At 35.3% G+C, this 26230-nt stretch overlaps 1 protein-coding gene across 1 annotated transcript in view; it reads left to right on the top strand.

Annotated features, from left to right (window-relative positions):
- Positions 1-26230, top strand: part of DIAPH3 (diaphanous related formin 3) — a gene marked incomplete in the record, with an annotated part of 209714 nt that overhangs the window by 123414 nt on the left and 60070 nt on the right. The window contains 4 exon segments of the mRNA XM_072410484.1: positions 15997-16089; positions 17780-17874; positions 19010-19111; positions 21463-21702. Coding sequence (XP_072266585.1) covers positions 15997-16089; positions 17780-17874; positions 19010-19111; positions 21463-21702 — 530 coding nt within the window.

Raw genomic sequence — 26230 nt, 5'->3', positions numbered from 1 at the left:
TATATATATATATATATATATATATATATCTTTTTAGAGGAAACAACTATTTGCTCCCTACTTGTAGTACTCCTGATGAAGCAGACAGGTTCTGCGAAATGTGTCCAGATAGAGAATAGGCTTTGACACGAGGCTTTCAATTGGTGTAAATAGGTTACTTTAGTCCACCTAAATCAATAGAAAACAGTAGAACTGTGTAAATAATGAATCTGATATGCTACCTTAAAAGTCCTGATACATATATTACCCTCACCCTTTTTGCAACAGTTTTTGGGTTCTAGTAAAAATCTATTGAATTTTTGGGATGTGGTATATATTTGCATGTTTTTACTAGTGGTCAATAAATGTATACAAGGAATACCCTAAAGAGGAATTAAACCAAAAACAATAAAAAGCACACTTCCCTTAACTTTCACAAATCTCTCCAGTGCTTTCCTTGATTGGGTCCCGTACAATTCTGTAATCCACCTTTGTCCCAGCAGAGTATGTGCCGAGTGCTGCCATCTTCTTCCGTCTTCTTTCGTCTTCTTTCTTCTTCTATGTCACATGGTCTTGCACTGCGCAGAACTGACATCAGGTGACTTAGCATGCTATAAATGGGGGGAAAAAAGAGTTCTGATCAGAGATCATTTTTACTTTACATAAAATGGTTATATACCCTTTCATGTAAAGTTAAAATGGTGTAGACAGGCCTTCTTTAAGCTTTGTGCAGTTATTGTGATCGTTTCCAGGGACAGATGAATGAACAAGCGCTGTACACACAGCAATGTTCTGCTCTATGAAGGAGGAATGAGGGGAGACAAGTGAGTTGCAGCCCTCCATAGAGAATAGATTGATGAACAATGTCTGGAGACAACTATGCAATTGTAAAATTTTTGCCTGGGACACTGTAGGTTTCAAGATTATTTATTTATTTATTTTTAAACCAGTATTTACCATGTGCAAAGTACAGCGATGTCCAAATAGGATGTCCAGTGATGACTGATTGGCTTGTATCGGCTGCTCTCAGCTTTACCCATTATTGTATAGAAGAAATCCAATAGGGGTTAGCTATGGACAGCTGTCATGGGCTTCCCTCTTGCATGACTGGCTAACAGAGTTTAGGAATTGATGACAGGAGAACTGTTATCATTGTTTGCATTTGCCCTGCCAATCATGCAAGAGTTCAGCTGAGGACACTTGTCTTTGGTTATTTCCTTGTGGGATTGCTTCCATACCATGAGAGCTGATTGCCCGTCATTTTCACCCAATCATCCTGCTCTGGCTGCATTGCGAAACCCCAACGTCAATGACAGGTAAAGTAATATTTGAATGCAACTTGGATTGCTAACATTTCTAATTGCAATACGAGCCACTGGCACCATCAGCACTTGTAAGAGAGTAATCTCCTGGCCAACAATTAAATGAAAGGTCTAGCAGAGCTCTTTCTCATACTGTGCTGCAAGTTTGATTTAATTTCTGGCCAGGAGATTGTTCCCACATCTAGTGCTACTAGTTCTGGCTTTGTTTCAGAAAACTGAACCAGGGATTAACCAAGATATCTTTTTGGCTGTAATTTTCTTAATAAAAAAAAAATCTCTGTTTAGACTGTGAGCTGCCTAAGATGCTCACGCTGAGGAGGACCACAAGGCAGTAACCGGAAAACAAGCTAAAGGGATTGTTATCTGTGACAGCGAATTTAACTTTTGTGTTTCTTTTATGTGTAGGTGTTTTATTTTTTTTTTCTTTTGCCACTGTTTTCTGCACCTAGTCAGACATGACAATAAGCTAATAATGACGTACACCAGCAACTATTTGGTTAACTTGTGTCACTGCCTAGTGTTATTTAAGTATATTTTATCTATATTTTATCTGCATAAATATGGAAATTATATTCCTATCAATGCATATAGATATTCAATTAAAGAAGGTTCATGCACAAATAATAGCTAGTCATTCAAACAGTTTAATTAAGAAAACAAGGTAAGACAAAATACACAGCAGTATTATCAGATATTTAAACATATAGGAACTTGAATCAATGTTACATATATATATATATTACATGAACATACAGTTGTTAGTAGTAACCCCTACAATAACTCAGTATCTACTTAGTACAAAATACATCAAAACAATATGGAAATAATAGCATAAACATATACAAAGACATATACCAAACAATATAAATATGAAATTCAGGAATGTGTATAGCTACCTGCTAAGATGTTGTTGGGTACCCCAGGTGCAAGATTCCCTAAGAAGACTCACTCACATCATTCTAGTTCCCCTTTTATATTTAAGTCCCATTAGGTAACATTGGGACTCCTTGATTGGTTAGTGGGTGTGTTTGGTACGATGACCATCAGTTGGCACCCACCCCAATAGATTGGGATTGGTTACTGTCATTTGATGAACCTCCCAACTAAATTTGATACAAGAATCTCTTGCTGGAATCTAAATGTAAGGGTCAACCAGAGGTCCAGCTGGGTTATCAACCCAACCCATCTGTTTGATTATGCATTCATCGTCTGCCCACTCTGGCTTGATGGATTAATTGCCCCTTGAGGGTCCTACTGGTAACCAGTTTGTTATGGGAACTAGATCTTGTGTACTGACATGTTTTATTATTTGTTTTGTTTATTGTTCCTTGGTTGACCACTGATAAGACATCCCCTAGGTGATCCAGATGGCCAGTACAAAGAAAAACAGGTTTCAACATTCCTGCACCTATACACATACCTATGCATACCTATATATATATATATATATATATATATATATATATATATATATATATATATATATATATATATATATATACACACCTCTATATACATATCTATTTACATATTCATAAACAATCTTGAGGTGCAACACTAGGAAAACATTTGTGTCCTTTAATACGGTACATAAATTGTAATAGAATGAACGGTACCCTTTTATTACTTCCACATTGGAAATACAACAGTCTTTGTGTGCCCTTTTTATTCTTTACTTTGCAGGGTAATAGTAAATGATTTAGCACAGAAAATATAATTGTGCAACACTATTTTCTTCTTACTCTCCCTAAGTGTTTTGTCTCTAATATGAGACCTTCTCTTCAATCCAAGTTACAACATAATGTAAAATAAAATAAATTGTTTTTTTTAGCTCTTTCTAGCCTCACTGGGTTACAATTCAAATACTTGTTTTCTTTTTCTTTGAATTTTTACTGTATATTTATAGGTTAGCTCTTTCAGTAAAATATATTTTTTCCATTGTTTCTGCATTTAAAGTTCCTTTTAAATCATTTTTTTGGCTTGTACTATGATACGTCCTTACTTTTTCCTTAAGTAGATGTGGCTCAGTAGTTGTAAAACTAGTGTGCATAAAGGCAGTTTAACATTTCCAATTGTGTATGCTTTATAGAAATGTCACCAGATGTCACTCTTGTTCTTGCTGCCGGATAAAAAAGGTTTCCTCATCTCATGTCGGGAACAATTTCTATGTACTATGTTTTATATCTTTAGTTCATTCACTTAAGTAGTTCAGTGCCACGATGACATACATGTTGACCTTAGATCAGTCATTGTGTGATATTGCTTTCTTCCCCCTTTTATTGAAGAGGCACAGCTTGCCTTACCGTAGCTGTTGATTTGGAATATTTATCTGCATAAATATGGATATTTTATCACCCTATCAATGCACATATATATTACATAAATGAAGGTTCATGAACAAATGATAGCTAGTCATTTAAACAGTTTAATTAGGAAAACAAGGTGAAACATAAATTCACAGTAATATTGTCTGATATCGAGATATAGGAACTTCAATCAATAAAATATACAGTACATGAAAATAAGATTGTTAGTAGGTAACCCCCTGTAATAATCTAATAATGGTTAGTACATGGTTATAATTACAAAAGAGTAAAACAATGCAATAATAATATGGACACCCATATGAGTGCAATCAGGAATATCTTATAGCTACCTGCTAGGAGGTTAATGGGTACCTCAGGAGCCTGCTTCCTTTAGAAGTAAACTCCATAACAGCTTACCTCACAGGCCTCAAATGAGAGAGACCTCCATTCTCTCAGTTCCCACTTTATATAGGTAATTCCCATTGAATCATTGAAAAGTTAGGATTGGCTATTGGATGTGATTTGTTTAACGCCTATTGGCTGAAGCAGCCCTCTAGCTTGGGATAGGGTTAATCAAACTCCTGTAATTAATTGAAACATGAAATGTTTATGTTAAGCATTATCCCTGTAATAATGGACCTAATAATCAAGACCTTTTGAGTCACTGATCCATATTAAGAATTCAGATAAGGACTTCTGACTTTTCTTCTATTCTTTTTTTCAGCAAAAAATATTAAAAGCAGGTCAAAAGCAAGTGTAACTTTATACTTTTACAGTGAAATACACTTAGAATCCTACAATAAAATCCTTGTTGCAAACATTAGTCAGCTGTACCTACTGCTTACATCTTTCCTTATGTACCACAAAGTCCTCTGGGAGGACAAATGTTTTTGTCTCCAGTCTTACATTCCCTGTGACAACAATCTTCCACCTACCCTCCCACACAGCACTTTCACTTAGATGATCATTACACAGGTGTCTGCAGTTACAAAGTGTTGATTGTCAAAACTGATAAAGGCTTCCTTCCCTCACTCAATATATAAACAGTGCTGGTTAGCATCACAAATTAGACTTACTGCACTATTAAGCTACGTTTACACGTCCAGTGGTTCTCGCCCGATAATCAGCTCAGGGCCAATATCGGACGAGAATCTGGCGTGTGTACAGCACCCATTGTCCATCTTCTGAACGACCGTCCTGGCGGATCCATGGGCGACGAACGATCCTGATGCAAGGGAAGGGGGAGAGCGTGCTCCCCTCCCCTCTCCATAGAGAAGAACATTGCTGTATGTACAGCACTCGTTCATGCAGTGCTTAGTCGTTGGAAAGGATCGTGAAAGATCCTTTCCAACGACTATAATTGCATGTGTGTATGCAGCTTTAGACCTGAACAGTAGTAGATGTGAGGTGTATGATAAAGGATAAAGATAAGTTAAATGTTAAAAGCAGTAGTGGATAGAAAGTGAACTGCACATTAAGCTCCATTGTGAAAATCCTCTTAGAAGTCACTTTTGCCTGCTAAATATATTAAGGTGAAAGTATAGTTAAGTATAGTTATAGTTAATTCGTTATGATTTATTGCTATAATAATGATGTAGGTTCAAAATTAAGATTAAAAGTGATACATACCCATTCTAGCAAATGTTTATTTGTTGGATTTTAAGCAATTATGCTTTAACTTTTCAAATTTTTTTCCACTAATCAACACTTAGTGGTCTCACACTAGTTTAGTATTCCTATTTTTTTTTAAATTAAAGTTACCCTCCCCCAGGTGGCGCCAACACTAATCAATTTCTCTATTTCTTTAAAATCTACCATAAATGTCTAAAAGTTATAGGAAATAGGAAAACCCCGGAGATTGTCTCTGCACTCGCCGGCTGGAGATCGGAAGAAGAGGACATGTCCCTAAGACCTGCGGGGACCAGCAGGACGCCGAGGGACGACAATGGTACAGGGTAAGTGTTTTTTTTTTTTTTAATCTTTTTAGCGACCCCGAGTGTAACTGGATTACCGCTTTTTGCATGGTAAATCCAAGCCGAATCAAACTCGGGGTTACCACTAGGGGGGTTAAATGTTAATTTGCCCATTTTGAAGATATTGCTAAAAGTGTTAATGAGTCTACGCTGAAGCCAAAAATTCATGTTGGGTGGATTTAACAACTTTCTTAAAATTAACATTGGAAAATAGGTATGGCATGTATAGAGAATTATGAAAAGAGTTTGTCAGCTACTAGTACATGTGAATTCAGGAACAAGCTCTGTCTTAATTAAAAAGACAACTCTATACTTAATAAAAATATAAATACAAATAACAGTAGTAAAATAAAAAAAAATTACCTCCACTGGTGCTATTCTCACTGTTTTGTGCATATCAAGATTTTATTTTATTCCTGGTTATCACCACTCCACTGTATTTCAGGCGATTTTTATTTTTAGTTTTGGCTTTGACACTATCTCTGTGTAGTATATATTATTAACCTCCTTGCCGTTAAGCCCGACCTTCGTACGGGCAAAAAAAAATGGCTAGGATGGTTAACCCCGAGATTTTTCCCATCCTTACTTACCTGGTCCCCCTGTGCTCATCCAGCGTCGTGTTCGTGTTCCAGCGTCGTCCTCCGTCGATCATCGTCCGTCGATCTCCCTCTCCAGCATCGGGTGCCTTCGTCGGGTGCCAGCGAGACCGGTAAGAAGCCGGCCGGCATCTTGTGGTCCCGCCGATCCTCCACGTCCTTCTTCTTCCAGCGCCGGGTGATCTCTGAAACGAGAAGCCGTCCGGCGGAGAAAAAAAAACCGGACGGCTCCTCCCTGCGTGCATGATGACGTCGGCGCGTGTGCGGGAAATTCAAATTGAAACTCATTCATTTATTTTGTATTGGATTCAATACAAACTCCTGTATCCAATCCAATACAAAATAATTTAAAATAAATACAGTATATAACTATAGTATATACAGTATACAGTATATATATATATAAGTATATAACTGGTAAATTCAAACTGTCATTTTGTATTGGATTCAATACAAACTCCCTATCCAATCCAATACAAAAAATAAAAAAAAATAAAATAAAAGTAAACAACTTGGAAATTCAAATTTATATTTTGTATTTGATTGGATACAAACTTGCGTATCAAATCCAATACAAAATAATATAAAATTAATACAGAGTACATAAATGGTAAATTCAAACGCTCATTTTGTATTGGATTGAATACAAACTCCCGTATCCAATACAAAAAAATAAAAAAAAATAAAAGTAAATAACTTGGAAATTCAAATTCATATTTTGCACTGGATTGGATACAAACTCCCGTATCCAATCAAATACAAAATAATTCAAAACAAACTCCAATAAATACACAAAGTTTTAAAAATTGCCACACTAGGGAGGTGTTTTAGAATAATATAGTACTTTACAATATACAGAGTTATTGCTTTTTCAGTATTTTCAGTATTTATGATTTGTTTACCTAGTCATGTTTAAGCTGATTTTTGTGTTTTTCCTTTAATTTTATTAAAAGTAAATTTTTTTTTTACATGATTGTGTGTTTCAAACATTTTTTATATTCATAATATCTACTAGAACCCCTGTTCGGACATATTTCTGTAAGTTACAGGTCTACAATTTAAAAAAAAATTTCATGAAAAACAGTGGATCACTTTTGGTACAGAAATCTAGACCTCAGTGTAACGCTCAGGTGGTTAATAATAATAATATTATTATTATTAATAATAATAAACAGGATTTCTATAGTGTCAACATATTACCTTCACGGATTTGCCACAAGTATGGGGGTTGGGCAGGGACTGAATGAGCAGGTACAGCTGGAAAACTTTGGCGACGACTCTACATCCAAGGCCTGGACAGAGCAGCCTGAAGCAAAGTAGGGAGACAAACTGCTGCTGATCTGAGACAATTACGCAGTATGTACAATGAATAGGGATATCAAATGACTGACAGACAGTGAGACAGGAGGAGGAGAGGACCCTGCCCTGAAGAGTTTACTATCTAGGAGGTAGGGTAAGTATCACACAATAGGAGGGGAGGATATTCTTTCAGTTTGTGTGGGTTTCTGCTAGGCACTACAGTTTTGTCCAACATTCAAAAACCTATTGGTAGATTACCTGGCTTCCTCCCCCAAATAGGACTTAGAGTTTGGTATGCATAATAGGTTGTGAGCTCCTCTGGGTGGCATTTCATTACATGACTATGGGCTGTAAAATACTACATAATATGTTGGTATTAATGCTTAATAATAATTCTAATATATAGGTGATACTAGACAAGAGTTCTCCCTAAAAGCCTAAATGTCAAAATTGTTATTATTATTAACTTAGTATTTATATAAAGCTAACATATTACGCATTGCTTTACAAAGTCCATATCAATGTCACTAACTCCCTTAAAGGGGCTCCAATCCTATGTCCCGCCATAGTTATAGGTCTTAAATACAGTCTAAGGTCAGTTTTTTTGGGGTAAGCCAGTTTTGGGGTTTTTTTGGGGTAAGCCAGTTAACCTAACTGCATGTTTTTGGGATGTGGGAGATAACCAGAGTGCCCAGAAGAAATCCACATAAATACCTGAAGGAGGAAACACAGGGTCAACATGCAAACATGCAGATGCCCCGTCTGGAAACCCCTGTTCTGGAAGAACCTAAGTTGAAAAACATTGGAGTAGGACCAATTGGAGGTCTGCACACTTATCATGACACAGCCAATACTTGGCTAGTACAAATAACTGCACAAAACTCTTATTTTTTAAATTAATTTTTTCCCCAGCTAGTTTTGTCCTTTATTTCCCTAATCATTTTACAAAAGAGACACAATTTGCTAGAACTGAAATTGATCAACCGTTTTATTATCTGTGTCTGGTAGTTTTGTTGGCTGTTCTGGTGCACTGCGTCTGTAAAAATTGTATACGTCCAAATAAAGTCTTGTTGTATGTTGGCAGACTATATTTAAAAGAACAGACTGCCCCCTTAAACAGCACCATTTAACTAACCTCACCCAGACAGTGACATGGGCATAAGAAAGAAATACAAAGGATAGAAAACTTTGGACCAGCAAATCAAATGGCCGAGCATTTGGGTAAATACTATCTTACAGATCTGCTTTAATGTCAGATTTACTTTTATAATTTTGCACATGAAAATTTACAAAATAATAATTTACTTTTTCCAGTCATTTCCTGTGAAGTTTTAGGGTTTTTTCTATAAAGCAGTAAATTTAACATTCACTGAAACATTCCTTAGTGGATAATATTCAGTTGATTTTTCACCAGGGAATGTTCCAGTAAATATGATTTATTACTTTATAAATAGACTTCTTAATGTTAAGTGAAAGGAGGTTTTACAAAAAAAATGTTTACTATTTATATAACCTTTACATTCCATACCCTGCAGTTGTCTACTTTTCCCAATATATACATAACTATTACACTGCTGTGCATCATATATATTGTACTCAGCTCATCTGCATACTTTATTCTGTACATTATACATACCACACATCTGTACATATTTTCTTTGCATGACTAATGTTAGGGCATATGCGCTTTAGCATTTACTACATACCTGTTATGCATGTAGACACGTCGCAGCATTTATGGTGAAAAGGAAATTTTGCTAAGTGCACACAATACTGCCTTGAATTTTTCCTAATCTCTGTCTCAAATAAAAATAGAAAAAATGAATTTACACTTTGAGTTAGCCAAACAAAAGCTCGCTTTGGTTACAGTAACAATACTTCAGAATATGCATCCCTTTACTATTGAAGACATATTGAGGTAGTGCACCTTGTTTGTAAATGTATACACCTTTAAAAAAGTGAAAACTATGAGTGGCTGAAGATGGCTAGCCCTTTTAGGATTGTTAGGATGTGATGTAGCTTTCCATCAAAAACCTTCTTTGATCTTTCAACTCAGCTAATGCTTCATAGCAGGGAACACAGTGTTCAACACTATTTCCATTTTACAAATAGGTTTGCATGTCACATTGACAAGTTAGAAAATATCTGCGTGATAATAAATGCATTTTGTTTTTTATACCGGTACTTCATTTAGCTCTACTCAAAGAAACCTTTGCATGGCTGCTCTGATGTGGCTTGGTAATTTATCTGGGGTTTTGTTAGATGGTAAATCAGCCATCAGTGGGTTGATGACTTGAGCCATCAAACTGATGGTGAACCAGCTAAAACAGTTTACAGTGGGTACTCCACTGTGTAGACTTTTTGTTTTTGTAATTTTAAAGGGTGTCTCCTCTTCCACCTGTTTAAAAAAGATTTGTCATGAATTATAGTGAGCAAAATTTGTTGTTGAAGTAATAAACAAATCTAAGAATCTAGTGGCTGATTTCAACCTCCAAGTTCCACCACTACTAAAATATGACTTTTGAGCAGCCCTACCATGTAGCTCACATCCTAGTATTTGGTGTTGTACATTGAACAAACTTTTTTCATAGTTTTTAAATAAATTTAGAAGTATTGTGGTAAATATAATACATTGGCATATACATATATGTAATAAACATTATATTTACCTTTTTATTACTCATACTTATGGTAAACTCTTTACTAGTGTCATCGGTAACTATTTTTCTAGTTGACACACTGATATTGTAAAATTGTTGTGCATGCTTTTATGTTGTTACACGCTTTTGTAGTGCTCAATGACTAACACTTTTGTTTATTTTTATTTTTTTTTATCTTGTTCATTGTTCTGCACTTGGCTGCTTGCTTCTCTTTGCCTGCTTTACAGCTATAGAAGGTTAGTGCATTTTCAACTTTTCTTTGTGAGCTTAATATTTCATGCTGTATTTTCTTTTATGTTACTGATATATTTGTTTTATTTGTTGCTACCGGTAATTAATGTCCTAATGTGGAAACTTGCATTTGACCTGTAGAAATTCCATGTTGTACATTGTGTGGTTAGTTGATAATCCTTTATCAGATAAAATACTTGAATTTTTAATCAATGTTTTTATATTGTGTTAAGTTTTTATGTGGTGTTTAATTTTCTTAGTAATTTTTGTCAGAAAAATATGTAAAACTTGTAGACTCTTTAAAGTGTGGTTGTGTGTGTAACTATTGCAGCACTTATTGCAACAATTTATTCTGTCCTAAAAAAACTTTTGGTACAATGTAAACTTTTAGGATAGGACAAAAAGTACCAACTAGGTAAAATTAATAAAGGAGAAAACCTGTTTTAGTAAAATTATTCAGAAATCACTGCTTGTATCTTAATCTCCACCCTTGGTGATTAGGTGAAAATTTCAGTTTACAATCATTATTAGTTTGTTACAGCAGTATTTAGAAGGGTTATCATTGGGCTTCTTTATTGGATTGTAGACCTTTGTCCCAACATTCTTTGCTGTGACATCCTCTTTTTCATTCTTCTTTGTGTGTTGGAAAATTATTATTGGGTTAGAAAGGATTTCTATGAAACGTGTACATTTTATGAAACGTAGAATAACCTTTGTATGAACACGTTTTGTGTATTGCCATCGCTACGCAGGAGAGTTCCAGCGCTTGATGCTTTTAGATCTCTCATCAGAACCACATAATTGTCAACCTGAGTAAAAACCAATGTTGATCAAGAGAATTGTATTTTTACAATATTCAGGAGTTTTGGTTTCCCCGTCCATTTTTCTTAAACTTTCTTGACCTAATACAACATATATTAACTCACTAATTGAGAAACTCACTTTTCCCTGCATGCAACCCATCACCTAACATTTGTCCTCTATGTAAGGCAAGGCTTCTTGCAGTAATGCCCTAAAATGTCTGTTCCCTCTCTATGTTCTTCAGGCTCTGATGAGGAAACCTGTCAGGCTATAGTTAAACCCCTTTCCTCTACATATTAGAACTTGATCCAAAATTTTTTCTTTGCTGGCTTTATTGGTATTACTCCTGCTGCTCCTTAAACTGATCCTTTAGTGGGTTTGGAATTTGGTTCTGTCAGTTCTGCAGAAACCTCCAGCTTGCAGTTAGTCTGAATGTGTGGCTTCACATTGAAGACTAGCCACTCTGGCTAGATTTATTGTTGCTTCATTGTTGATATCATAGGAAAAGGCACCTCTACAGAATTCAGTTTATAAAAAAAAACTACTTCAGTGCAGGGACTGACATTCAGTTGGGATCCTGCACAGATAGTAAAGATGCTGCTGTAACCCTGAAGGAGAGGGTTTACCATGTTTTTTTTTCATTAGTATTAAGCCTGCAGAACATGGGAGATGTGGTGATTAAATATCAGTGTGGAACATTTATAATGTGTAAATTCTTTCCTTTGGAAAGAGGCTCAGTAATGTGTAATGTCTGATAGGCAGTTTTAACCAGGATGGATTGCAGCTCAAGAGTTATTTGTACATCAGAATCTCATGGCAGATTTTCAATTGAAGTTGAATAAAAAAAGCACAACTTCCTCTTAGTGTATTTAATGTGACAAAGCATCACATATCTTAAATTTATAAGCAGGATGAGATTTGATTGTTTCACATCTGTCCTTTATAAAATCTAAATATATACATAGATGAGTGCTGCATAATACACACGCTTACTGTTAGGATAAAAGCCTGCACTGTGCTAATCTATTTTAAAAGGTGCTGCTGTGCTTATCATAACTTAGGTTACCATTTGACATGGCCTCCGATCTCTGCTTTATCACATAATGTGCCTCCCAGTTGTTGTCTCACCCAATTATCAATATGCCATATTATATGTCATAAAGTGAAGGTAATGACAAGGAAACAAGCTTTGTGACTCACAGACAAAGGTTAAACTTCAGCAGTTGGTTATCTACCATTTCCTTTTTCTTTTAGAAGTTAGAAGAATGGGTACAAATAATGTTATATTGTGCAGAATTTGATTGTTTTTTTTATCATTATTAATGTACATTTATTTAGGTCACTTTCAAAAATATATAAAAAAATATATTACTGACGTTTAAGGAATATGTGGATACCCTAAGGATCATTGATCTTTAAAGTAACTGAACCTATCTGCATTGCTTGCTTGGCGCATGCCCTAATTTCATCTAAATGGGTATTAGTGATCACGGTGAGACTTAAAAGAAAACTAAGGTTACAGTTCTCACATTAGGAGTTATTAAAAAGCATCCCCTTCTTTTATTGAAAATATGTTTGCTTTAGCATCCAATCTGTGTAGAGGCCGTATTTTGTACAGCTTGTTTGAACACTTTCTCAACTTCCTATCTATAATACTGCATGTATCATGATTTCTTGCATTGTGTATCATGGATGTGGGTGTTTACACTTTATCTTAGCTCCGCAGCACAAGTGCAGACATTCGGAACAGAGCATGCATTGTAGCTGCAAACATTAGGGTTATTCAAAAATGCTTCCTCTAGCTTTGCTGCAATAAAGTTTGGTTTATGGTCATTAGAAACAGCAACAAATCAGAATGGGATGTCGTAACATAAACAGATAAATAACTAAAACATTTAAATGCAAAAAATAAGAAAGTCCATCCAAAGTGCTAGGAGAATCCAGTAGAGATGAAATATGCAATGATTCTCTTGAGAAAAAAAAGTAAAAATAAAAACTCCACTACTTTAGTGCATGCTTGATTTTTAAAGCAGAAAAAAAACATACTTACCTTTAATCTCGCAGATCCTCATAAGCGCTGGACCTTTTCCCAATCCAGTCCCACACCGTCCTGGAATTCTTCTTTGTCCCAGAGCCAGCCATCTTGAGTCGTCTTGTTACTTCACCCAATTTCGCACTATTCACATTTTTTTTTTTAAATATAGCAAAGTACACCAATCTTTCCCTGGAAAGTAATATGTATATTCGGTCTATATCCTGTCGATAAAAGTACAAATCCTTTAGAACCTACACAAAAAAAGACCCAGACAATTTTTTTAGGCAACCAACCACATGTTCAACTAACAATTGCTTGTAAATGCTTCTAATAAAATCAATGGGGGCGTTTAAAAGCATTTATAAGCGTTTTAAAAATTACTGATTCAGTAATTTGGCTTTAGTTATGCATTTTTCCTCATGTTTCACCTTTGTGGTTTAAAAGCTTTATGTACTGTTATAATATTCATGTACAGCACTTGTTAATAACTGTTAGTGACTGCATTTGCATATTCTTCCTCTTTGTTATAAGAACTAAAACCACAGCCTTTTAAGGAAGAAATCAGTAAGTTTCTGTGTCATAAGCAGTTAGTTAGTTCCGCTCTTCTTAGTTTAGTATTAGTTGCCTGCTTCCACGCTTAACTTCATTGCTTTTAGTCCGTACAACTGATATTGTTCATATAAATTCTGTGGTGTACTTTTCCTTCCTTTATACCTGGAGTAGCTTTACCTCATTTGACTTGCAATTTTAGCACATCCCATAAAGTATCGTATGCTTCCCCTCCACAGATTCTGAATTATTAAGTAAAGTAGTTGTGTATATAGTAAAAAAAAAATAAACTGTGTGTCCATTTTACAGCAGCAATTGTGCTATACTACTTAATATATTTCGACCTTGATAATTGTTTTACTAGGGTTTGTGTGCATGTGTAGGTACATACATGCACAGAATATTCCATAATAACAAGCTATCTAGTCCTTTTCACGTTTTAAAATGATTTAACTTTACACACAACACATTCAACACTTATTTTACACAAGAGAAGCCACAATGGGGAAGGTGCGCAGCCTACATGATATGTGAAAAACAGTACACCCAAATGAAGCAATAGTTTGTAGTATCACCTTTAGCAGCAATAACTTAAAATCATTGTTTTGTGCATGCGTTAAAATAACTCTTTTCTGCTTGAGCTGACCGTAACAGCAAAGTAACATAGCACTTACTGGCAGTATAATCAGGTACTTTTTAGACGTTACAGGGAGGATAGAAAAAAAGTCACATTACTGACCAACTTACTGGTTATAAGCTTCCATGTTCCCATCCTAGATAACTAACAGTGCTTGAACTTCTGTGTTTTTGTTTTCTTTTCTTTTTCAAACGTTTACCCCTGAACAACTCTTGAAATTATGTTCAGGTTTCTGGCAACCTCTGTTAAAACTAATTTATTGGGGGCCTAAGGAGAAAAGGGCACTCAAATTGGTGGTCAGTGGAAAGCATTACTCCCTTATGGTGGAAGCCAGAATACCACCTTTATAGAGCGCTAAAAACATAATTAGAATCATGCAACTGGCTGTCCCTACAATTATGAAGGCATCTTCAAATAGATGGTCAGTTAGCCCCAGTTAAAGAAACCTCTAGTAACCTCGGGAGCAACCCTGGTAAAAATGGTGTGTGGGTAGTTTTTAAATTAGTAACTGGCCTGTAGGTGTACATAGGTCAAGTGCAGGCAAAATTTACTAATGTAATATGGAAGAGGCATCTAGAAAAAAATTTAAACAATTGAAAGGCTCTTTAAAATATATAGGAAGGTAGAATTTACCTTCTCTTGACAAAATCAACACTTTGCAAAATTAGAATGCAATACCATATAGTTGAGGTGTGAACTGAAAGTTCCTGAAACCTATTAAACATTGTTCACTTGCATAACAAATGAACAAACCTAATCTCCTTCAAATAGACACCTGCTGCATTGCGGCACTGGTCCCTATACAGTTTTAATGATTGGAAGCACCCATAGAAGTAATTTTCTGACATTTCTTTCAATGTATCCTGTGCTATGCTCCTAATTAATTTACTGTCTCAAATCTTTTTCCCTTGGGCTTTGGGACTGCTGTTTCTAAACTACTTGAACCACTTGTAGGTTTGAGGGTATCCATAGCTTTATCCACTAAATGTTTGTTTTATAATTTAGTGGGTCTCTGCTGCTATGTTTCCTAATTGAAACAAAATTTCAAATGATAATGCTAATAGCAAAATAGAAGAAAAATTCAAATTGTCATAAACCATTTAACCTTTATTCTTTATAAGTGTTCTTTAGAAAAAAATGAATATTTTTCTTTGCATTGTTGTTTTGTACAATATATAATAAATACACAATTAAAATATATTACACAGTACAAAAAATTCCTGGGCAGTTTGGGTATTTGACATTTTATTTGAATATTCTTCTATCTTTCACACCATTCTTTTAACCCTTTACACAAAGTTTCCCTTTAGTTTTTCTTATTATACTCTCATTTGCATACATACAGCCTAGTACAAAATCTACATATATCTTAAATAGCTTTTATTTTAAAGAATCATATTACTACATTTTTGCACAATAAGTACATTTCAATCCAGGTTTTAATGATGAAAAAACAAGTCAGTGCAGATCTTTATTGAGATTTTTTATTAGTTCTGTATGTTGAAAAAGGCTAAATCTTATTTTTCTTATTTGCTAGTTTAGGTTACAGCATCATTACTGTGTTTTATGTATGGAGGTGACTCATTTTGTGTTTTCTCTATAAAATAGTGAGAAAAGATGATGAAATTGAAGATACTTCTGTTATTAGGAAACGAATAAAGGAACTGAAGGTGCTAGAGCCAAAAATAGCCCAAAATTTGTGTAAGTAAATTTAGGATATATAATGTATGTGTGTACACAGAACAAAATTGGGATGATGTGTCCACCCCCAATGCCCCCCCCCCCCCCCCCCCCCCCCCCCCCCCCCCCCACCTCCAACACACACGCCGCCAGTTTTTTTTTAAATATGACCAAAAAAATATAGAAACTTTCCTGTGTTATGTACTAACATTATAAAGGTAGATGAACCCTACAGCAGAAAAACAAAACTTACCTTTGCTTTTGCAGGTTTGTCGATCCCTCCAGAGGTTTTCTGGATTGGTTCCTGTCCTGGAATCCACCTTTGTCCCGGCTTGGAGGAAGCCTGTGCTTACGTCACTTGATCTCGCACTATACAGGTGCGATATCAGGAGACATAGCCTGTGGTAGATTGGTGGGGGAATTGACGATCTCACACATTCACAGTGAGATCGGCAATTTTTTTTCCCCATTGAAGAGCAGCCAGAAACCTCCTGGTATGTATGATGTGTGTATCCCTGGAGGCTCTGCGCTACCATTCTGTCTTTATCCCTGTGGCAAAAAAGGCAGCAGAGGAGGGGCTCTACCCTTTTTTTAACCCCCCCCCCCCAAAAAAAAAGGTAATTTTTACCTAATAAATAAAGAAGTTTTACTTTAGGTCCGCTTTAGGCTTAATCTTATGGCGTAATGAACATACCCTGACCTATGCATGCACGATCACAAAGTAATAAAAAATAGTTTGGGGAAAAGTGAAAATCTAAAAAATCTTGCTTAGTGGTGACAAGCACTTCCAATTTATATCTATAAGGTTGACTGAAGATGGGGGGGGGGGGATAAAAGCAAGAATTTTAACAGTAAAGCTTTCTAAATCTACTTTCAAAAAGACAAGCTAAACCTCTATGCTCACATTGGCAGTGAGGTTGCAGTGCGTTTACTGGTTCCTTAAGCTAGTGAACCACTGCTGCAGGGAACATGCTACATTTGGTATCTACGGGCAACAGCCCAATGGAGAATGTATTGGGGGTGACAGTGTGCAGTTCAGAACTGCTCACTGTCGTCCCCTGTTAAATCTGCAAACACTGCTTCTTTAAGAATCCGAGTAGTTTGCAAGGTAGCAGCCACCATGAGCTGTGATGATTTGATTGCTCACAGTGTAGGTCTAAGCCTCCCCTTATACAGAAAGCCCACTCCCTTTTACAGAAGGGCTTTGTGCTGAGAAAGAAATATTTAATGATCTGAACTATACCAAACTGTAACAAACTGCATAAAGTGTATCTTCAATTGGTTTCTCGTCAATACACAACCGTTAAAAACTAGTAAGAAGCTGGTTATATGACGGTGGGAGGGAGCTGGTTTGTAGAGATGATGACAATTTTATCTTATTATATTATTGTTATTATTAATAAACAGGATTTATAAAGCGCCAGCATATTACGCGGTACATTAAATAGGGTTTGAAATGACAGACGAATACAGACAGTGAAGTATGGGTTACAATTACATTAAACATAAAAGTATAGTATAATATGGTCTATTATTCCATTTAGTTTACTACTTTGTTGTATATTCAGATAATATCAATACCACATGTTAGTATCTTTTGTCAGTCAGCATGTGTTATGTTCTTGTTGATGAAAGTGGTTAAAACAATAAAAAATATTGGCAATTTAAATTCTGAATATCTTTACTAATCAAACTGTGATCCACTTTTTAGCCATTTTCTTAGGGTCCTACCGATTGCCTTATGAAGACATTAAACAAATTGTATTAGAAATTGATGAAACACAGCTGTCAGAATCCTTGGTTCAGGTAAGTCTAATCATTGTGTGTCTTCCTTATCTACTATTTAGGAAATAAACTTAAATTACCTGACAACTTGCATTCCCTGCAATTACGGTACATGATGTCTTCAAATCAGTTCATTTTGTGTACTAGAAAGGCAATTAGTATTAGACCTTGGCCTTTATATAGAATCCTAACTTTCCTCCATGAGAAGAGCTGCTATCCCCCACCACTCAGGTTCAAATTATTTATACTATTATTATATATTATTGTACTATTATGTACTATAAACTTAGTAGTACCCAATTCTTTTATGGTTCATATACGTTTATGAACAGTGTACCCAAGGTTTAGTGTGTGGGTTTAAGAAGTAAATTCTGTGAAAATAAGGGCCCTATTCCAGGGTTTGTTGTGGTTGATTATGTCCAGCAAGAGGCAAGTATGGTTTGGATAGGCCAGGGCCTTAACCAACATGAAATCAGTCGATGAATTCCAAAGTCCAGGTTACAACTCTTGGCAAAAAATAATCAGTTCAATGTTTTGGCCAGGAAAGTCTATATCTCTTATCTTTTATTTGTGATCCATTTTAGAAGTCAGAGGAGGTGCACCAGAGTACTAAGTGGATATAGTTCTTTCCACAATACGTTTCTCATTGTTAAGTGATTACATTTTACTTTTGCCCTAATTGATCTAAGCAAAATATGTTCAGTCAGGTAATTTTCAATTTCTTCACAAATATGTTATGAACACCCTCCAAGAGTATTGGTTCCAACATTTTTGCCTGTGGTTGTCCATGCTTGTCTATTGGGGCTAATAGGTTAAGGAAATTAAGGAAGATTTAAAAAAAAAAAAAAGGATTTAATTTGTCACTTTTTGGAAAACTATTTATACTTAAAACAAATATATATTTATAGATAAAATCTTGCCCCATCTAATGTAGGGAATTGAGCTGTACAAGTAAAAGAGAACCACACTGGCTTGAAATCTGTAAACAGCATACTGGGATCATGATATTTTTTTATTAAAAACATTGCATTGATCATTTTTATTTTTTGTTTTAGTTTGTGCTTTAACAGGTGTTATTTAAAATGTATTAGAAGTTTCACTTGTTTTTTTAAATCACAGTTGTGTATTTTTTTTTCCTTCCATTTTACCAATCTAGAATTTAATAAAACACATGCCTGAACAAACCCAGCTGGCTGCATTGGCCAAACTCAAAGATGAATATGGCAGCCTATCAGAACCTGAACAGTTTGGTGTTGTGGTGAGTGGCAGTTTTTTAAAATACCATCTATATTATCAAATTTTAAAGTTAAAAAGATTTGGTATACATTTTCAATTGGAATCTGTTAAAATGCATGGGTCTAGTTGGGGATGAAGGTGATGTAAATCCACTCCACAGCTAGACAGCTTTTTATAGCTATGAGATAAAAAGTGTTGAGATATACAGATATATCTGTGCTAATTCCCATAAATAGTTTTCAGCTAAAAGGTCACAGTGGATGGAATTTATGTACAGTTGTATTTTTTAAATGATGTCATTATGACTGAGAAAATGTATAAAAGGAAGATTTAATAAATTTACCCTGTATAAAATCACTATTGCTTATTTCTCCAGAAGTTTCCTACTTCTTGTGCTTACATTGAATATATGTCCATATATGATGCACCAGTGATACACATAGGTTCTATAGCTAGTATCTTTCTGATGATTATATGTTTTTTAATCATATTGCAGATGTCCTGAGCCAGTAGCTTTGAACTGTTTACCAAACCTATTGTAACTAAGCAATATGTTAAAAGTAGCATATTTAGTAATATGCTCTTGTATTACATTATTTAATTTTTTTAACATTTTTTAACAGTTATAATATATAGTGTGTTAATGATAAATACAGTATAATGACCTGCAAAGGTATAGTCCTCATCCGTGAAAAGCAGGCTACTTGTTCATTAAACACCTATACACCACATTCATCATTGGGCATTCCATATCATGCTGCTGTTATTCTCCTTTAGGTTCCTTCTTGGTTCGAATGTGTTTTTTTACAGCCCTTCAGCAATAAAGTGTGATGCAGTTACGAAAGAATAACATTATCTTTGTAAATTAGTATTATCATTGTATGTTGTATCATTAGGATAAGATCATGTTGGGTTTCTATAGACATAAATTATCATGACAGTTACATTACACTTTAAATGTCTTTGAATTACATTATATATATATATATATATATATATATATATATATATATATATTCTTACCTGAAGCACTGCTATTCTACCCTGTCAAGGAGCACAAAAGAAGCTGATCAGTTCCTGGGCTCCATGCTAGACTGTGACTGCCACTGACAGCCATTGGTTTTATTATTGTTATTATTACACAGTATTTATATAGCACCATCATATTATGCAGCGCTCTACAAAGTCCTTGGTCATCGCACTAACTGTCCCTTTAAAGGGACTCACAATCTAGTGTCTTTACCATAGTTGTATGTCATTAATGTAGTCTAAGGTTAATTTTTTGGGGGGAAGCCAACAAACCTAACTGCATGTTTTATGATTGTGGGAGAAAACCGGAGTATGCGGAGGAAACCTGGGACCTAGCGCTGCAAAGGCAAGAGTGCTAACCACTGGGCCACTGTACTGCCCATGTTTTAGCAGTAAAGCCCCCTGGAGCCAGAGTGATACTTAAAAGTTTTATGTAATTTAGGCTGAATATAGTTGCATTATACAGTATATCAGCCAATATATAGGACTGTTCTAAATTAAACACACTGATACACTGTCTTTTTATTCTCCACATGTTAACCCCCCTAGCGGTATTCCCAAGTGTGACTCGGGGTGGAGTTTCCATGCAAAAATTGGTATTTGAGTCACACTCGAGGTACCTAAAAACATAATAAAACCCCACTTACCTTGCTCCGTCGGCGTTCCCCGTAGTCCTGCTGGTCCCCACTGGTCTTGGTGACACGTCCTCCTCCACCGATCTTCAGCCGCCAAGTGCAGAGGTGATCTCCAGGGTTTCCCGGTGACGTCGGTGTGGGCGGGGGAGGATCGGCGGGAAATTCAAAACATTTTTTATTGGATTCGTTCATCCATTCCAGATCCTTGGACTTATACCAAACAGGAGTTATACCAATTTTTTCCCATAACAAATAAAAGGAAAATGATTAATCTGTTCCCATTAAAAAAAAAAAAAAAAAAATCCTATTGTTATCGGTATATTATACATATTATACATATTTTCTCATCCGTAAAATATTTAGCTATAACTATGTCAGTACTATCACTTCATAAAAGAAGGCTTTGTGTTTGTAACTTTCCTTTCCATTAGTGTACTTGTTGGCTATATGTTTACGTTTTTGAAATTTTTAAGTATTTTTTTTGCCACGTTGTGTTTTAGGGCTTTTGAATTTATTCCAGATAAATTGCTGTGATAGAGAAGCAAACCTTTTCAATGTGACGTGAGATGAGTTCTGCAAGAATTTGTCCTTCATGAATATATCCCATGCTAAAGGATTTCTGTTTAGTTGGTCCCTCCAAAAGCAAATGGTTTAAAGCAGCAAATTATTATATAGCTATTTCATAAAATATATTCCTTTCTTTAATCAGATGAGCAGCGTGAAGAAGCTCATTCCACGTCTCAACGCAATTCTCTTTCGCCTTCAATTTGAAGAGCAAGTAAACAACATCAAACCAGATATTATGGCTGTCAGTGAAGCATGTGAGGAGATAAAGAAAAGCAGAAGCTTTGCTAAACTGCTGGAGATAGTGTTACTCATAGGAAACTACATGAATGCTGGATCCCGCAATGGACAAACATTTGGATTTAACCTCAGCTCCCTTTGCAAAGTGAGTCATTATTCTATTTGCAAGATCTCTTCTCTCTCTTCTTTCTCTTTAGTTTGTGTGTGTATTTATTGTGGTAAATGTTCAGAATAGATAACTGGGTTATGAAAATCGCTGACATTTGTAACACTACTACATACCTTACAAGGGTTTTGCACGCATGCCTGAGAGGGTTACTACAAATGTGCTGGTGATTGGATTATGAGAAGATTAATGCACATTAGGGAATTTGAAATTGAGAGTTTAATGCACATGCATTAGCTGTTTGGTGTTAACACGCATGTGCTACCTTTTGTGAATGGAGAGGTTTTCATTCATTCACTGTGGATGCCAAGCTATTAATATAAGTGTAAAATCCAGAACTTTTAAAATATTTAGAACCTTCTAAAATATTTTTGATGCCACGATTCGTTTTCCAGAAACCTGTTTAAATATCCGCATAGCTGCATGTGGTGGAGTAAAGCTTGGGGGACCTTATTTCTTATTTATCTGCTGCTCTTGTGCTCCTGCACACATTGTGTGTGTGTGTGTGTGCGCGCGTGCGTGCTTGTATGCATACTGTTGTGTTCAGAATATTAGCAATCAAAATCCTTAGCTTTTATTTTCATACAGGCAACACAGTGGGGACATTGCACATTCTATTCCAAATCAAAACATGAAGAAAAATGTATCAAATTTGTGTTATTAGTTTACAGAAAGTGAGGAAGGGGATTATTAGGCTGTTCAAAATAGCAGTGTCTGCATTCTTCTTTACAAACTCAAACATTCATTGTATAAACTGACAAATGTTTCAAGAATTTACTTTGTGTTCAATCTCTGACCTTTATGTTTAGTTGTACAACCACAGTTTCTGATAACTGCTTTACATCTGTGTTGCTCGGACTCTACTAACTTCTGGCACCCGTGGACAGGTATTCCAGTACAGGATGATTGGACTGCAATCCACAGTTCTTTTGCATTTCTTGGTTTTATCTCAGAAACAACATTTTAGATGCCACCCACAAGTTTCGTATTAGATTAAGGTTCGGGAATTGGGCTGGCCACTCCATAATGTCAATCTTGGTAGTCTAGAACTAAGACATTGCCAGTTTACTGTTGTGTTTGGGGATTTTATCTTGTTGAAACGCCCCAGGCTCAAGTTACATGATATCCTTATTTGAAATAATTTCCATTTAGCTTGCTTGTATTTTATTTTTTCTTGCCTTTCATATATTAGTGTAATGAATTGATAGCTGCTTGTCTTCACTGACATTCTATTCCAAAAGTTTTAGGTATTTGTGACTCTGCCAGCTCTCAGCTGTGCATTACAGCCCCATAGACTTCTATAGGGCTCACCTACCATCTTGGGGCATCGCTTAGAATTCTGTAAGGCTGTACGGGTAAAAAAAAAAAAAAAAGTAGGCATTTGTGAAGAGGAGGATGGGGTGGGTTAGTAAATAGAGGGAGAAGAACTGAAGGATGAAGTGCACTTACCCTTTAAGCATTCACTCCAATTCAGTATTATGTTCATAGCAGTAAACTTGTTTGATATTATTTTGGGTGTTAATGATTGTTTCTATGACAACAAAGTGGTTTGAAGTTTCCCTTTGTCCAGTGTGCACCTTTTTTATTATTGCTAGCATCACTTAAGACAATAAGATAGTAATCCTTATAATGATCCTGCCTACTTTTGCTTTTAGATGTAAATAAATGATTTTATTGTACAGTTATTATGTAACATTACAATAAAGTATGTTACAACAAAATGTTTTACTTTATTTACTTGCACGCAAAGCCTATAATCAAAGGCCAGGTTCACACCAGCCTCTGAGTGGCACGATGCCATGCAGCTTCCTCTGGTTGGCACCTTGGTCTGTGATGTACCTTCATTTACCTAAGAATAGCATTTTAATACATTTCAGTGTTTATTCATTTCCAAGGGTTTTGATGTGAATTGTTTTTGTGAACCTTTTATGCTGTAGAAGAAATAAATGAGGATATAACATGGTTAATGGTAAATTTGCTTTAAGGCATCGAAAATGCGATTTCCAAGGTATACTTATGACACTTATGATACAGGAAAATCCTTTATCAATGACTTGTAATAAGTTATATATAAAGCGATTGTCAAATTAACATTATCCATGGCAGTGTGCCAGTAGTTCTTAGTAAAACTAACTCATGAGAATGGCCAGCTGCTTTTAATGAAACCTTTCTTTAAAGCACAAACCTTTTGAGTTGCACATTGCCCAAAGATTGGTATTTGTAATTACCTTGCTGGTCATAAATTAATGTAATGTGTCAATTTATTTTACATTGATCACATGTAATAAAATATGCAGCAGAACGTCATTACATCTGTTATGTTAGAATGTAGTAACAAGACCAGGGAATTCAAATTAAATTATTTTAACTCTTCACTGGTTGCTTACTCCATTGATATATCTTACAGAGCTTTTTCATTCTTAATAACAAATTATAAGCTTTCCTGTGTTCAGTCAGCCCTGACTACATAGTAATCTGCAGCCACTTGAAACCTCACTGCCAGTTTTCTAGTCAGCTCATCAATTTTTCTGTTCACATTTTGTATTTGTATACATTTTTTGTCATTCTTTAGCTTGAAACACTAAATCCCAATTTACCAATAAATTAAAAATCCATCATACTTTTTGTGTTCTGCGTGCTTGGCTCAAAAATTAATAAGAGAAAATGGTTTTTATTCATGTTTTCTGCTTCAGTAAATTTGTTAGAAGTCGGCAAGCAAAATATCCGTGTCATAAAAACGTGCAAATGCAGTTGTGTATGAGACATGGTATGGCCTTGGTGATGGCTTTTAACTGAATATAGGACTGTTTAACCATTTGTTTTCTCTTTGTACTACACAGTTAGACCAGATTTTTTCAGGTTTGTTCTTAAATTTTACAAAGATGAAGTAAAGTAGTGAAAAGTATTATACCCAAGGCCTATTGTGAGCCTTAAGTAACTCAACACACATGTCCATTTATCATCAGCTTTGGGGGATAACTTGAGCTTTTTCTTTTTTAATTAATCTAATTGTAGATCCCTTTGGCAACAGGAGTTTGTTATTGACAGTGATTAAAGGGGAAGCCCCTGTCTTTACTTTAAAGCTAAATGGGAGCACAGAACCTCCTGCCATACTTGAATCACATATCCCAGAAAGTTTTGGGTTCCTGTTCCTTCTGAACATGCCTGACATTGGTGCTTTTTCAGTTATATCGACACTCATGGCGTATATGTGTTCAAGAAACAGATAAAGTGGAATACCTTGCTGCCACATCTGTGGTATTTGGTGTAAAATCCAATATGCTTTTAAAACCTGTAGATTATTCACTTTTTAATTACCCAATGGACCTTATATATGAAATGAGATTACATTATATACTCAATAAAATCCTATCATCTTTGTGAAAACACAATTCCCCCATTTCACAGTACAGCAGTAGTGGAAACAGACATTTTGCAATAGGTCATATTCTAATCGGAGAGAGATCTGTACATAATAAATTGTTTCTTGCTGTCCGTTCTTCTGTCACCAAACTCACAGCAGGGTGCTGCACAGATCTTGTCAATGCATCCTTCCAATAAATGTTTAGTTATTTGAAGTGCTTATTGAAGTGTAAGGGGGGAAAGTTTGACTTTAAATTCTTTAAGATTTATATTAATGTGTAAGTAACATTTTTAATTTCTTTTTAACAAAAGTGCAGATTTTTTTTTATCTTAATGAAGTTATGTATGCTGCAAAAGGAAAAAAAAGTTTGACATTTTCTTTTTTCAGAGGACTCTCTTTGTCATAATTTGCTTTAACAATAAAAGTTTTAAAATACAGGTTTCTATGAAAGCACATATATATCTTTTCACTACCCATATTATCTCAGTGGGATGACATGCTTGGTGGCCCATTGCTGACATCTTCCTCATTAACAGCCCCACAATAGCTATGGTCCATCAGAAGCTTAAAAATATAAAAGGCAGAATTTTCACAGAGTAAAAAACCCATCCACTTCATTATAATTTGAACTTTTGCGGGTTGCAGATTTGTTCATTTTTATCAGGCTGTTGAAAAAATGCTTTCATCTGTGTTACTGCAGCTACAAGGCATTTTGCCTTTCTCTGAGTTCTGCTGGAAGTTGTCACTTAACAAAAAGTATGATCACCTCTGTCAGAACCTCTCAATATATATTATGAAAGCTTTGTGAAAGAACGTACCTGCTTTTCAGTCAACTGCTGTTCTGTATAAATCATCCTTTCTTTTTCTTCTTAAGTACCCCTTTGAGTTGTACATGCTTAGTGCATATGGTGCCATTTTCACCTCTAAAACGGAAAGTTCAGCAATTTAAGAATTTTGTTATCCTTAATTTAACAATTGAATCTATTTGTTAGCAAATTTTGGTGTTCTAAGAATTTAATTCTTTTTTGTAATCTCTGTAATTATAAATCTTTTAACAATGATTTTGGTATAAACCAGTTCATTATTCATTGTTGGAATTTCTTTTAATTATGTAAAGCTTTCAGGAAATCCACCTTTTTTTTT

Source organism: Pyxicephalus adspersus, chromosome 1 (genome assembly GCF_032062135.1).
Source record: "Pyxicephalus adspersus chromosome 1, UCB_Pads_2.0, whole genome shotgun sequence".
NCBI lineage: Eukaryota > Metazoa > Chordata > Amphibia > Anura > Pyxicephalidae > Pyxicephalus > Pyxicephalus adspersus.
Note: the sequence above shows the minus strand (reverse complement) of the source record. Positions and strands in the feature narration are given on the sequence as shown.